Source organism: Microtus oregoni, unplaced genomic scaffold (assembly GCF_018167655.1).
Source record: "Microtus oregoni isolate MIOR12 unplaced genomic scaffold, Mior012 000010F_ref0000083, whole genome shotgun sequence".
Taxonomy (NCBI): domain Eukaryota; kingdom Metazoa; phylum Chordata; class Mammalia; order Rodentia; family Cricetidae; genus Microtus; species Microtus oregoni.
This window is the reverse complement of record NW_024543069.1, coordinates 21969010-21985074: the sequence shown is the minus strand read 5'-3', so window position 1 is coordinate 21985074 and position 16065 is coordinate 21969010. Positions and strand designations below refer to the sequence as shown.

The window sequence follows — 16065 nt, the reverse complement described above, 5'->3', positions numbered from 1 at the left end:
TTCAAACGGTACTTACCTGCTACTGAACACATGCCTGTGCTCATTTGTTTTTTTTTTTCAGAGCTTTTTTTGCATGCACAGACACACATTACACTTTGAAATAAGATTTTAGTACAGTGCTTACGCTGGAAAATATGAAAAAATACTCGATTACTAAGCTATTAGTGTTGTAATGGCCCTAATAGCTTCTTGAACATCTCCTTGCACATCTCGAGGCAGAGGCAATTGCTTTAAGCCTAGATAACCCAATTTCCAATCCATAAGTCTACCCTGGGGATGGGGAAGGAAGGAAGTGAAGGGAGATATGCAGTAGAGTGGTGTCTTTCAGATGGATAGCACCTACCTAAATCTCATCCCCATCTCTGCCCATGGGAATTACATGGGAAGTCTTACACTAATGCACTTGGGATAAAGCCTCTCTAAAACTCAGGAAAACGAAAAAAGGAAATTTACTGTGTGAATTCTTTTATATACTGGAATGCAATTTCTACCTCTTCTATACTAAGTAAAACAGACAGAAATCTTAAATAAATAAATAAATAAATAAATAAAAATTACAGATTTTTAAAGAAACTTAGATTGACTGTACATTTCTCCCTATATTTGCAGTGATTTGTACTCTATGGATGATCTTTTATATGTGGTATATTTAAATAAATCTATTATCTTTTCAAAAAAATACATCCATCCTTTTATTCTATCAAAGATCTGTTTTCAGTAAAAAAAAAAAAAAAACTCTCTGAATACCTGTATTCAAGCAGATAATGAGAAAAGCATTCAAGTTCCTCTAATGTCTAGGCTAGCTTTTTTCTCCCATGATTGCATTGAAATTTTAGTAACTGTAACTTTAGTTACTCAATTACTGTTTTAAATAAACATAATTGGACATATATTTGTGTTATATTTATGTTTTGTGTTATATACATAATATGTTTTAAATAAACTTAATTGGACATATACATACATACATACATACACACATATACACACACACATATATGGTCATGTTATGTGGCATAGGCCAGATTTAAACTTATCATGGGTCCCAGGCTGGGCTTGAACTCTCAGTGCTTCTCCTGTCTCAGTAACCTGAGTGCTGGGATAATATGCCTAGTTCAACAAAACTGCTTTAAATGATTGTGGTGGGTAATGTGTGTTAAAATATTCTACAAATAGCCTTAAATTACATGATTGATGGCTGGATGTACTATAACCCAAGATGATTTCCTGGGTCTCCCTGCCTACAAATGGCTCACTACAATACAACTGACTTCTTTCTCTAACCCCAGTGCATGGAAGCCTATTCATGGAGCAGACTTCAAAAACCAACCATTTTCTTACACCCTAACCTCACCAGGTTCCTCCATGCTTAACTTAGTCAGCATATCCCTGCACACCCCAGCCTTTCAAACTCTTCATTGCTGCCTCTGGAATTTTTCAGGGTATTCTAATACAGATAAAGACTCCATGGGGGCATAGGGCACAGAACCTAGGTCTGATCCCATGTCTTTCTGCCCCTTTCTCATTGGCCGGAGAGCCACTTCATCTTGTGTATTTCTGAGTTGAACCCATTCTTGTCAGGTGTTTATTCTTTCACTTGTCTTTTCTTCTGTGAGAAAAGGGGGCATGCATGCTCTTCACAAACATCCTCTTGTCATAACACAGTGGCAGCACACACAGTTACCTGTGAAATCTATTTACATACAAATTGGAAAGTGCAATACAAAAATAAGGGATTATTACCAAGTAACACTTCATTGTTTCAAAAGTATAGTGCGCATCCTCAGTTAGAGAGCATGCCTTGGAGACAGACAGTGTTCTAGATCCTAGGGACAGGTGACAAAAAAGATAAAAACCTCTGATTTCCTAAGCATATGCTACCAAATGCGAAAGAATAAGGTGAGTACCTGTCCCAAACTCTGGCCCATTTACCTACGCCAGACCCTGTCCTTGTAGGTATAAGGATAAGAAGCTGTCAACAGGTCAGAGTCTACTGGGGTAAGACTGACTTCAGTCTGTCTCCCTGCCCCATGCCATGCCATGCCATAACCCTCTTCCCTTCACCCTAACAAAACAAACTGAAATATTGGAAGTCTCTGCTATGTGTGCGCAGCCTCCATGCAATGCAGTCCTGACCCTTTCCCTGCTTCTGTAAGAGAAAGAAACTGAGAAAAAACTGTCACTAGTAAAAGTCACGGAGGGGACTGTCGGGTCTAACATTAGAGCATATGAAGAACGGACTAACTGCGTCTCACTACCTTCACTCTCCCCTCCATGTCCCCATTACCTCTAGAAATGCTTCCTGATGGATTTCAGTTCTACTCTGGCAGCCCCAGAACTCTCATGCTGACAGTAAGTTTGTTGGTCTGCCTTGATTGAAGAGAAGCACAATGAGGGTAGGGATTTTTGCCTGGTCAGTGATGTACTGTAAATGAGAACTGTCTGGAGTGCTCACTAGCTATGTTAAGTGAAGTGGACATCACCAGCATTCTTTTGTAAGAAAGATACTGCTTCATATGTTAGTAAAGTATCTGAAATTCAAACTGTTATCTACTATACGTTTTTCTTCAAAATAGGAAAAATTTGCAAAGGACGTGAAGCAGAATGAACAAAAGCCCAGGGCCTCAGTGGGCCGTGTGTGTATGTGCATGCAGCCTGTGCTCTTTGGCCCAGCCCTAAGACTCAACAGGGCAGAGGGCAGGGCAACATTATCACTTCACATCCATGGAAGGCCTTTTATTCTAAAACAAATTAGAAATGGGTAGATTATGATTGATGAAGCCAGCATTAGGGTAATACTATCAGAAAGACTTTCTATTTCTGTCCTTTGTCAAGAGGTCAGATGCTAATCATGTTAGAACTAAACACAAGGCTTTATCAATGCTTTGTAAGGAAGTTGGCTGTGATCAGCTTAGCTGTATGTAGATAAATTAAGCCCGTGCTTGCTTGCTGTGCAAAAAAAGCATTTAGAATTTACTGAGACGTCTACAAAAAGGAATGACATTAAGATCCAGGTTTTTTTCTAATGAGACCAAATTTCAAATTTTACAACTCCTCAGTGAAACATTTTTTTTGACTACATTCACTCACATCTTGGTCATTGTCTTCACAACACAGAAGCAGCTGTATGTGTTAGTGTCACAACAAAAGCAACAACACTAACTGCAACAACAGATTACGACCGCATCAGGACAAGCCAAAATACTAGGGGAGGACTTTGGTTGAAGAACATTATAGACAGATATGAACTATACGAGTCTGTGCAATCACCACGCACTAATAATAAAGCTTTGGTTCTCAAAGCTAGTTAATGATCTGCAGACAAGCAAAGGCTGCTGCCCATGTATGAGACACCTGTTCATCTGCCACAAACTATGGCAGAGCTCACATTTAAAAACCAGTCATGCTTTCCCTTTCCTACAACTATTTTTCTCTCCTTTGCCTTGACTTCTTAATGACAGCTTGAGAGGAGGAGGGAATGTTAATGGGTACAGGACACTAATCCACACAAAGAGATGAAGGACTCTTACCAGAGTGAATGTCATTTCTCTGGGATATATGACATTCTCATTTTGTACATCAGGCTCAGTACAAAGAACTCCTGTGAATAACTGGAGATAATCCTGGTCCATATTTACATGTAACAGACCATATTATACTCCCCTCCAGGCCTATTTCAGAGTAACTAAATCCTATAGGAACCACCCAATAAGTACACAGAAACTTTAACAAAATACTTAAGTAATGGGGAGTTGCCATCACAGAATTTAGAAAAGATGTAAATGCTTCTACATCGTACTTTATTTGGAATATAGGCTTTCTATATTATAGAAACACACACCAAATAAATGTAGCTTTGGCAAAACTTAGAAATACATAGCAAGCTGTTGATATTTAGTACAAACCCACTGTTTGCCATGATTCTGCACATCGGTATGATCACCCCATATCAGCAGATGGGGAAGCTGGCCAGAGTAGAGAATCTACGCTGTGGATGTAGACCTCAAGCTGGTGACCCTGAGAGTGGCCGTTGAGGATGCAGTCATACTTGGTGACATGTCCCTTTATAGTTCTGCTGCTCAGAAATTCCCAGAGGCAACACTAACCCAGAAGCAAAACTGGCTGCCACAGACATGCCACAGAACTATCAACCAGCTGATGCACAAGAGAGCACTTTCTTTAAGAAAGAACCAGAGGGAAGACTTCTAAATCCATACACTGTATGCTGGATCTTTATGCAAACCATCTACGTATCCAGGCATGGCTCCTGGGTGACAGACAGCAGAGAATGGAACAATGGAAGGTCCCAAAATATCCAGCACACAGCAAAGGATTACTTTACAAGTCTCTACAGACTCATTAGTAACATAAAGAGAAAATTTGGTTTAGAATCGGGAGTGGGGGAAACCTAGGCAGAAGATGTCTCAGTTGATAGTGTTTGCCTGAGTTACATCTTCAAGATCCCAAGTGAGAAAATACAGGCAGGTTGCTGAGGGCATCACTGCACAAACAGCTTTGATTCAAAAGGAAGAAGGGTTGTGTCCCTGACACTAGGTGAGTGAAGCATGTGTCGTGGTAGGCACAGCAATATTCTAACGTGGGTTGGCTTTTCTCAGTCTACAAAGCTCACAGACTCTAAATGTGGGAGAAGGTTGGAAGACTATTCTCACAGGGAGGGAAAGAAGGGATCCCAGTGGCAATACAGCTTAGAAAAATAACCATAACAATCTCATATAATCCCATTTACAGAAAATCTAGAAATAGCCCTGTGTGGCAAGTTCACTGGGTTGGTTGCAATGCCATCTAACATACTAAAAGACTCACTGCACATTTTTCTGCAGATTCAATTAAGAATGTATCATTTTGCTTGATTAGTTTCTACAAATAGTAATTACGTGGTGATTTCTTGTCCAGATAATTATTAGCTTTTACTACACCCCAAAGCAGGATATTGCTTGCCTTGAAGATTTGTCTTCAAAAACAAGACCTACCTTTCTATTCATTAGGCATATTTAAAATAAGATTACTAATTTGGGGAGCATATAAAATACTCCAATGAAAAAAACCAAGCTTGTATCTGTAAGTCACTATTCATTGTCTTATTAAAATATGTAAAAATGTTTTAGTATCTATCTAATAAACACAAAGAAGTATCCAATGTCATTTATTGCATAATGATATATTAAAATATTAAAATTGTAAAATGACTGCAATTTAAGAACAGAATGACTGCAATTTAAAAACAGAAACAGAAAATAAACAAAAACCAGGAAGTGATAGGTGGATGGAGGCAAAGGTGCCAGATCCCCTGAAACAGAAGTTACAGACAGTTGTGAGCTGCCATGTGGTTGCTGGGAATTAACCCTGGGTCCTCTGGAAGAACAGCCAGTGGTTTTAACCACTGATGCATCTCTCTAGCTCCCTAGGTATGTACTCTAAAGATATAAAAACCCATTTTTTTTCTGGAAACTTGTACGATAGAAAAGTGGTGTTATGTCAATATTCACAGCAGCCTTACTCAATACAGCCAAGATCTGGAAACAACTCTAGCGTCAACACTAGCTACTGCATGAACTAATAATATTGACTGGTGGTACTTATAATGTGATGTTAATGTACACACACACACACACACACACACACACACACACAGAGAGAGAGAGAGAGAGAGAGAGAGAGAGAGAGAGAGAGAGCCCAGCACAACAAGAATACAATCAAGATGACTCTCAAGGACCATGATAAAAAAGTCAAATGCAAAGAAGGCAGTCCTAAGGGGAATAAAAGCTGACTGTGGCTGCCTGTGCAGATGAGTAAGAGAGGTTCTGGAGTGATGTGATACATTTAAAGGCATGAGTATCTAGTATGCTGCATTGCTCAGGAAGAAGATGCTATCTGTGTGCTTTTTTGGGGGGACAGAAGAATATTTTGTCTCACTTTTTAGGAAATATTTATTAATTATTATTTTTGTTTTTTTGACTATTTGCTTTAAATTTCAGGTCCCAGTCTTTGATTAGCTTATTTTTTACATTTAGTTATTTACACATGTGCATGTGTATCACACATGTACATGCTATGCCAAGAGTGTGGATAGTTGGAGGATAGTTTGTGGGGGTTGCTTGTCTACTTTCATCTTGTAGGACCTGGAGAGCAAATTTAGATTGTCTGGTGTGCGTAGTCTTTTTTCAACTGAGTCCTGTGTTTTTTTAAAAAGCCTTTTCTAGCTTGAACTATTTTTAATTTTCTTCTCTCTTTCTTTCTTCCTTTCTTTTCTTTTTTTTCTCCGAAACAGGATTTCTCTGTAGCTTTGGAACCTGTCCTGGAATTAGCTCTTGTAGACGAGGCTGGCCTCTAACTCACATAGATCCACCTGCCTCTGCCCCCTGAGTGCTGGGATTAAGGGCGTGCGCCACCACCTCCTGGCAAAGGTAGCTTTTTTTAAAAAAATTTTTTTTCTTAACAATATTCAAAACCAAGAAGCTTTAGTGATGTCCTGGCTGTCAGTGTTTCTATTCTGAACTGTACTTTTGTATCATATGTGGGCATCCTTTTCTAACCTAAATCCACAAGTATAGATTCTTTCATGTTTTCTAGACAGTTTACAATTCTGGATTTTGTATTCTTGTCTGTGATCCATTGGGCTGATCTTCCATATGAAGTGAGGTGAGGGCAAGGTCCCTGGTTGCTTTGTGTACAACAATCGAACCTTTTTAGCACTCACTTTTCCAGCTCTATTTGTTAAAATGAAAGTTTCTGCAAGTCTGGTTTCACAGTATCTCGTACTCAAATATGCCAGTGAACTGACCAGAATGAACTGTGGGCAGAGAGGACAATAGGAAGAGGCAGGACAGTGAGGACCAGTTTATACTGTGGACTAATTGCCCTGGGGCCTTGGCTGGTCAGTCAGTCAAGCCCACTGCTTTCTGCTTCTGGGTGGTGCATAGTGGTGGTCCTTCCACCTGCTGCTGTCACTCTGGTTCTCACAGGACAGACAGCGAGCGTCTCACCACTGAGTACCACTAGCTACTTGTGCCCCTACTTTGCAGAGCATTCTGTACAGCTTATTTTCTGCAACAACTAATTTACTATAACTGAGTAGTTCACCACTCTGTTTCTATCTGGGATTAAAGGCTTATTGTGAAAACTGCAGGAGGTTTCCATACATCAACTTTCTCTCCAGTGACTTCTTTCCTTCTTATGAAGTTTGACCAAATCACTGCAATGAAAAGGCAATCTCAGATAGATGACTTCTCTCTAAATGCTAAAGCTAGTTGTCTCCATGCTTTTCACAACCTCCCACAGACAATGAACCCTCCTGGAGAGACATCAGACCACCTGGGTGGGTAATATACTACAGGCCACTTTCTCACCTTTAAAGTTAGGTCCTTTTTCTTCCTGCCAGAGAACTGTCACTCTCACTGGCCTGTCTTCTCAGTGCTCCACGCCTCTCTTTTCTTTGCTTCACCCTTTAACTAGGAGGGCACCCCCTTCCTAAAGGAAATGGTGGCACTGACACTGACATGATGCAGGTGGGAAATGTGACCTTGTTTGCATCTCCAGTGGCAGCTGTGTGATTTGGGTCACTTGGTTCTCTTGTGGGAACCCTAACAACAGGAACAGGGGCTGTTTCTGACTCTTGTGGGAACCTTTTTCTCATTCTGGATTACCCTGTCCAGGTTTAATACAAGGGGATGTGGCACAATTTTCCTGCAACTTGGCATGCCATGTTTTGTTGATATCCATGGGAGGACCGCCCCTTTCTAAAGAGAAAAGGAGGAGGAGTGAATGTGTGTGTGTGTGTTGGGGGGGCACACAGGAGGGAGGAGAGGAAGGAGGAAAAACTCAATTGGGATGTATAATAAATAAATAAATAAATAAACAAACATTTTTTTAAAAAAAGGCAGGTGTCACCTTGTCCAGCCTTTATATGGTGTTTTTAAGTATAAGACTATTATATCAGCAACAGTTCCTAAAATTGAAGTATATCAAAAGATGAATATTCTTAAAGACAGATAACACTGCTGTAAAATAAAAGTTGTTCCTGCGAGTGCGACCCAAAGCACAGCATGGGAAGGACATGCAGAACTGTGTCTCGGGACCGCACATGCGAAATGTCTGCGACAGGCTGGAGAGGCCCGAAGGTGGAAGATCAGAAGCACAGCGGGGCGTAAGTAGGTTAGCATGGCCTGGACATGGATGGTGGATGGGGAAGTTGAGGAAAGAGGGCGAGAAACCAACGGGTCAGGGGTCATTATAAAATGACAAAACACCTCCAGACTGATTGTGATGAAGGCTGCACAGCTCTGAACAGGCCAAACCCACTCAGGTTAAATCTCTGTGTGTGAATTATTCAATAGGCCAATTTTATATCAATAATACTCTTTCCAATGGGAAACATGACTTCTATTGTGCTGTGTGGAAATTTTGTGGATTCTGACTCACAAATCAACTGCCCAAAAGAGGAAAACAGATTTATTACACAGGTGAAGAGACTTGGGAGTACTAGAAACAGGACTAAAGATGTGCTTTTTGGGCCACTGTCTCCATTGTCTTAGCAATTCTTGACATTATCAGTACACTACAGCACTGCTCATTTCCCACGCACCATAACCACAAGATGAAAATCTCCTTAACTGTAATAAAATATATTTAAATCTAGAAAATCTCCACAGGCAGACCTTATTTACATAGGTATTTGAACACCCAGACCTCTGCCATGTGTATTTTAGATGCTGTAAGATGGGTGGCTTCCTCCAGGCCAGGAGCATTACAACAAGAAGTGTTTCACAGCATACACTTCCCATGAATGAAACTTCCCAATTGTAGCTTTCTCCTATCTTGAATACTTTTATGGGTGAGAAAGGTATGTAGACGCACTGGTTACAATAGACAAAAATAAGGAAAGGACATTTATTTTAAACCTCAGAATTTGTGATGTTAGTCAGAAGCCACTTGTCTGCTTGCCCCCTCGGAGGGAACACGCAGCCCTGAAATACCTCCCCATCAACCCTCCTCAGAGAAAAAGTCTGTTCTACAATGGCTGCGATCAGAAGATGACAGCAGGGGTCTGTCACTGCTTCTTAGGTTTGAACCTTGTGATTATAGATGGGGAGAAACCTGGCAACAGTTAAAAACAAACCCACAGAAGACATGAACTTCTCATTCCTGTTCTAGCAGAAAACAGTTCTCTTACCATCCTGTTGATCCGCACAAAGTCTTCTGGCTTCTTGGCCCAGGGGGGAAGGTCCACATCGTTCACCACCACTTCGTCCTCCCTGACACCCAGATGGTACCCATTACTGTTGACAAACATCTCTGGTAGGTAGTAGAACTCTGGAATTAGTTCCTGTGCAGAAAAGAGATTCAGCTTAGTAGCCAGTTGGTAAAATCAGTTAGCAAAACAATTGACTTTTACCAACTATAAAAGGAAAGAAATCCTTGACCTAATTTTAGTTCTAGTCACCATTTGAAAACAATTAGGAATCCCAGAAGATGAAACATTTACACAATTCACTTTATTATTCTTTCTTTACTCTGAATTCACAGGCACAGAGAGTTGAGGGAGTGTGTGGCTCAGTAGTAGAGAACCCTTGCGTAGAGTGCTGGAGAGGCCCTATGATTAATCTTCAGTAAAACAAACAAACAAAAACAGTGATGAATGGGTACACAAAGTAAAAGCTTACAACAGTGCCAATAGATAAATGTATGAAGCTGTACCAACAACTCTATGCTGCTTAGGGACCTTTTATGTACATTAACAAACTATGACAATAAAGTATCACTGGTATGGGAAGTCCTTATGTATATGTGTTGCTTTTATTGGTTAACAAATAAAGAAGCTGTTTTGGTCTGTGATAGGTCTGACTAGAGCAAGGCGGGGAAGATTGAACTGAATGCTAGGAGGAAGAAGGCAGAGCCAGTGAGACTCCATGTAGCTGCCAGAGGGGAAAGACATGAATTGTCAGTTGGAACCTTGCTGGTAGGCCAGGAGCACCATGGTAAAATATAAAATAATGGAAATGGATTAATTCTAGATGTAAGAGCTAGGTAGAAATAAGCTTAAGTTATTGACCAAACAGTATTGCATATAATATAGTTTCTGAGAGATTATTTCGGGGCTGAGTAAGGCCACAGAGATGCTGAGAAAATGGGAACTCCAGTGACACTATATATGTGAAATACAAGTTCAAAGAAAGACCTATGTGTAGAAGGTCTCTTTCTTGAGAGAAGGGGCTGGAAGGAAATCTTTAAGGTACATAAGCATGCTTTCTGTCAGTCATGGTAGGGCTTTACTCTAGGCACAGTGGAAAAGATGGTGCCACAAGCTGGCCATCGCCAATAACAGAGCAATGCAGACAGGCAAGGACTGCAGTCCAACAGTCCAGAGGGCTGGAATGGGAGGTGTGCTACGAAGCAGTGTTTCCAGGGAGGACCTTCCCTTCTCTTCCTCATCTGGCCAATAGGATATGCTTGTAAAGCAGATGTTATCTGTACTGTTAAGATGAACTGTCGAAATTTAAAGTTTGAAGGAATCTTTCCCAAGAGTCACAACAATCACCAGACAGATGTGTTTTAAAGTAGGTATCAAGAAATGTCTGATTTTGAACAGCTTATCGGTAAGGCCACAGGGGGTGTAAAGACACCAGAGCAACTGCAATGGACTATTCTGAAAAAGAAATTGAGGGTAATTTGGTGTTTTTGATGGAGAAGGAGGAGAGAGTAAAGCCATAGAAGTCTAGGGAGAAGCAGCTGATGCAGCAGATAAAGTCGGAAGTTTTATGTCTGCTTCACTGCTTTACAATTTTGTTTCACTTAGCCAATTTTATTGAAAATTGGTAATGTAAATGTAGGATACTATTAGCATCTCATTATATTTACACTGATATTATTTAAGAGATTTTTTATTTTAATAATATTACAAAAACTATGAGAGCATCACCTCTGAGGTCTAGCCGGTTTTGTGGAATGACATCGTCATCTCCTGTCCCAGACCAGAATCACTGAAATCATACTTTGGGTCACTCAGTTTTAAAGTTGAAGATGGCATTACCAGGTCTTACTGAGCTCTGCCATCATTCTAAGTACTCTACCTGTGCTTTCTTAGTGTTGACAAACACTTCACAGGATGGACGTCTCACCATCGTGTTTTATAGATATGAACATAGATGCAAAAAGAAGTGAGAAATCTGCTCAGCCAAGCAGCCTAGGTATCCTATAGCATGAAGTCCAGCTATCCTGGCTGAGCCTGAACTCTGATTGCATACTGCCAAGGAACAGTTTTAAATTTCTAAGTTTTGGGGTGTTCTGTTAGATATAAATTAAAGAAACAGAAAGTTAGAATTAAAGGAGAAGTACAGTACTAGTAAAAGCTTAAAATGTGAGGCACTGGTTTTGGGACTAGGACGGAGGCAGGTTTCTGGAGGTGAGATGCTACAGTGGGGTGGTCTTTGAGATTACTGAGGAATCAGAAGAAAAGGTCCCTGAGTGATGCAGAGTAGGGAAGTTTAACAAGACTGCATCCTCAAAGGACCTAAGGAACTTGTGTGCACTGAACTTTCTAGGCAGAATGACCTAGATATAGGTCATGACCAGGGATATACGGACATGGTACTATGACAGATAAGGAAGAAACTGCTCAGGTTTGAGGCAGGGTTTTGATATACAAAGGTCTACTCTCAGCAAAAGATTGCCAAAATGAAAGGCTGGCTCGGGGTCAGTTTCAGAGTAACAGAATGTAGCCACAGGGTGAAGCTCAAGACAGGGGTGCAGAAAGTCCCCCAAGAGCTAGGTGCAGCCAGCTTAAGGTGGTGTTCGCACATCTGTACAGCCATACAGTGAAGTCTAGGGATCTTCTGGGCACTGAAGCTAGTGTTCTAAGTCACAGCCTCCTGCCTCAAAAGATTTGAGTGAGTTTTTTTTTTTTTCTAATACTGAACTATAATTAAACATACAGGGTGTCTACGTGTTCTTATAGCTGCTAGTCCAACAGGCAAAGGGACCTTGGTCCAACTTCCTACAAGAAAGCAGGCAGAAAAGCATTCAACTTCAAGAAGAGGCAATGCATGAAAAAGAAAAGACCCAAAGGACAGAGCCAAGGCCCCAGGGGATGAGAGTCATGGGGTACAAGGAGTGTGGAGCCTCAGGCAGACATTAGCTAGTGACCAAGAGACCAAAAGGAGGCTTCTGAAAGTCTCTTAATATTTAGGAAACTCCTTGTCAAAATGAGCTGCTTTGAGCACTTAGCAGACAAACCAAAAGCATATTTGTAAACTGTGAAATGTTTCTTAAAAGGAACACAGTCTGCTCTGCCTCCATGCAGGAATGCTAGACAAAGCTGGCCAAGGTAACTGCTGTTCGGGTTACTGCAGCCTCCCTCCACCCCACCCCCCAGTTAAACAGTTTCTCTTTAAGGAAAAAAATTCAAAGAATTTAAATTTCACTAAACGAAAAATAGTACAGAAAGACACAGAATATTATTAAAGAAATGGCAAAGTGGCTATTGTAACAGGAGTTCTGTGTCTGCAAATGTGATTTCTAGTTTATTTCAACAGCTACACTAAAACCCTACGGTACAGTTAATAGTAGTATATGCGTCCTGTCAAAAATAGGAAAATATCCTCAAACACAATTTCTAATTTATAAGCTTATGACAAGTTCAAGCTGCTGAGAAATTGAACTGGAAAGTATGTCTTAGGATGATAGAAGACCACTATTAACACTATCATAATTGTGTACCTATTGCATCAAATCTGACATTTCAGTTTAATATATTTTGCTGAGAGCCGCACCATTTTATGGCTTCCTGGTGAAATCAAATCTAACCCAGACGTTTTCACTTTCCTAATATAATTCACTGTGAGGTTTTAAAGCTGCCAGCGCTTTCCTATCCTTTTCCCAAAAGATTGATGCCTGGGCATCTGTTAATTCCACAGGAGCTCATAATGGGTCACTGAGGCAGTGTGAGCACCTCCATTAACTGCATTAATTTACACTACGTCACCTTAATGACACTGTGTCACAGCCACCTTTTCTACCTCTGCACAGCTGCTCAGAAAGTAGGGGGACAACTTTGGAAGGTATTAGGGAAAATTAGTGTAAGGACACCTCTAAGTGGAATAGCTCCGCTGGCAGGGCATGGCTGAAAGAAAGAAATTTAAAATCAAAATACAAAACCCCAGAACCAAAACTAACTGATTTGACTCCACTCCTGGGAGCTCTCCTCAGAGGTCACTTGGGCAGCTCCCCTTCCTACTCATCTTGCGTTCATTAGCACAGGAAGAAACTGACATTAATGGAGAGAGACAGAATGAAACCATCCACCACCGCATTCAGCCTCCCTTGCAGGGTTGTCTAAGTCAGTAGATAGTGCAGAGATAGGTTTCTTCTCCGGAAACAAAAACATGTTTCTTTGAAAACATGTCAACTGCAGTATTACACAGTAGAGACCAGAAATAAAAATCCTTGCTCCAGAAGTTAGTGGGATTATTATTCCTAGTAACCCACTCTTCCCTACTAAATCGATCATGATTTTAGAGTAAAAATACCTTAATAGATGTACTAAACCATGCACTTAAAAATTTCAACTCACCAGTTATTATTCCCAAAAACCTCAAACATTCTAACATTTTGTTATAAGACATACATTCTGATGCTGTCACAGTAAGTATCAGAACACAAGTGGACATATGTGATTGGGCACACACACGCACAGGTGTGTACACACATGGAATAGAAACCTGATGGAAGCCATATTGCCTGCAATTTATTCTTTTCCTTTCTCATTCTTCCTTCCCTTCCATTCCTTCCTTCTTTTGAGACAGGTTTCTCTGTAGCGCTGGCTGTCCTGGACCTCGGAGCTCAGCTTGTACGTATCATATTATGGTAAATAAGTACAGAAAAGTGCTGTGCATAGAGACAGTGTTGTCCGCTCCCTGATGCACTTTCCAGAGCACCAGCAACCACATTAGTTCTTACAGCAGGATGACTTGGGGACGGGGAAGGAGCAGCCTAGCATATGGCTTTAGGGAGGGAGCTGTCATCACTGGGGATGATGGTTTGATAATATGTTTAAAAATTAAACATGCAGATGGCATTGAACTACTGGCCCCATTATTAAGAAACACTCTTTATACATACAAGGTACACAGAGCCCCATTCCAGGATACAGAAGTACATTTCTCTGTGTGAACAGACATGCAGTCTGGCAGAAGAAAGAGAGCCTAGGATATAATCACACAGTATGCAAGGACCAAGGTTGCTGGTCAAGGAGAACTGAAAACACAGTCTGCACAATGTCAAGGTGGAGAAATACATTCCTTAGTCACCAATTAAGTGTGTGTGTGTGAGGTCTCGGGGTGGGGTTTAGGATGGCTGCTTTGGGATGAAAACCAAAACTTCCAGGTTAGCAATCATCACACTGATGGTTTCTTTGATGCCTAACTTCAGGTAGTCAAGTACCACAATTAGCAACAGAATGTGAATGCTCCTTAAATGGTAACAGGAGGAAGGTTGTGTGTGTGTGTGTGGGGGGGGGGGGGGGGGTGGTGGTGGTTAGTAACTGAAATGCAGCTTGCTGAGGTCTCTGGTACTTGAAGCACTGACCCAGTTCTCAGGGTGGAAAGGAAAGTTGAGAAGTGTGATTACATAAATAAATTAGAAATAACTGACCCCATGTACGTGTGGGCATGTGAGGGTGAACCTCTAAGTTAAGTAAAATGCCAATTCTTTGCTGTTACGATGCTAGGAAACAGTGAGGATGTATTTCTACTTGAAATAGTTCGCTAAAATAAAATACAGCTCTGACTAACATGAAAATAATGAATTCCATAAAGGATTTTGTGACACGAGGCTGAGACACTGCTGCTCATGGACTGCATTCCAGCTCCCAGTCTCCTCTTTATTCTCCAGGTATATCAAGCAAGGGTAGGCCTCCCTGATTCCCGGCCACAGTCAGTTGGAACGATGGCTTTTAGATATTTTAGTTTAACTCCTTAGGGATGTTAGGACTGTTAGGTAAATGAGGCCACCACATTTGACTCAGCAGGGCTGCAGGTTAAACACTTGCTTTTTCTACACGTCATATGCATAAATTAAAATGGACTCTCATAAACTTTAATAGTAACAAATAAAACACGGATGTGCTACATCCTGCTTCAACCTCGTTTGTGACTTGCTTTGAAAACGAAGTGAATACACAGCTTCTATTCACTCAAAAAATTCTCAGTTTGCTGACACTGTATTGCCTTGTATAAATATTTTGGATAGCCACAGATATGCAAATCAAATAGCTGAGCTTAACTGGCTCCCTTTTGTAGGACTAGGCCCTAAATTCAGTGACACCTAACAATTTTTTTTTTTTTTGATTTTTCGAGACAGGGTTTCTCCGTAGCTTTTGGAGATTGTCCTGGAACTAGCTCTTGTAGACCAGGCTGGCCTCAAACTCACAGAGATCCGCCTGCCTCTGCCTCCCAAGTGCTGGGATTAAAGGCGTGCGCCACCACCGCCCGGACGACACCTAACAATTTTGCACTAAGTGGCAGTGATAGAAAAAGTGCTATAAAGAGTAAGAAATAACTTGATCATGTGATCTTACTATCAGACAGAGAGAGAAAGGGAGCACATTTTCCTCATGCATCAATCATGACCATGTAGTCCTTTCTTTTTTTTTTTTTTAAAAACACGTATAAACAATGATCAGATCTTTGTATTTAAAAATGGTAAGTAGTACCAACTGTAGAATTGTTCCGCTCTCTTTCTGGGTATTATGTGTGCTGGCTTAATCTAATATGTACCGTTGCCTAGTATCCCCAGGCAGTCAAATAAAGGCTAAGGCTGGACAGAAAAGCGTGCATTTTAAATGGGTCTTGTCATTAATGCTTTATTAATTGCCCCAGGCTACAAAAACCCAAAGCTGGGCCAGCTATAACACTATGACACATTAAGGTCAGATTCAATTCGCACTGTGTTTTATGCAATGGGCCAAATATTGAATGAATAATAGGAAAGGTAAGTTATAGATTTTTCTTTCCATCTCCTGATTATACCATTTGGATTAGGCAAGGGCTTTTT

The 16065-nt window shown here is 40.8% G+C and overlaps 1 protein-coding gene across 7 annotated transcripts in view; it reads right to left on the bottom strand.

The window, feature by feature from the left end:
- Nbea (neurobeachin) overlaps nt 1-16065 on the bottom strand; it is a 494166-nt gene that overhangs the window by 45951 nt on the left and 432150 nt on the right. For all 7 annotated transcript variants that reach the window (XM_041659254.1, XM_041659249.1, XM_041659252.1 and 4 more), the window contains one exon: nt 9191-9343. In XM_041659254.1, coding sequence (XP_041515188.1) covers nt 9191-9343 — 153 coding nt within the window. The remainder of the gene's footprint in view (nt 1-9190; nt 9344-16065) is intronic.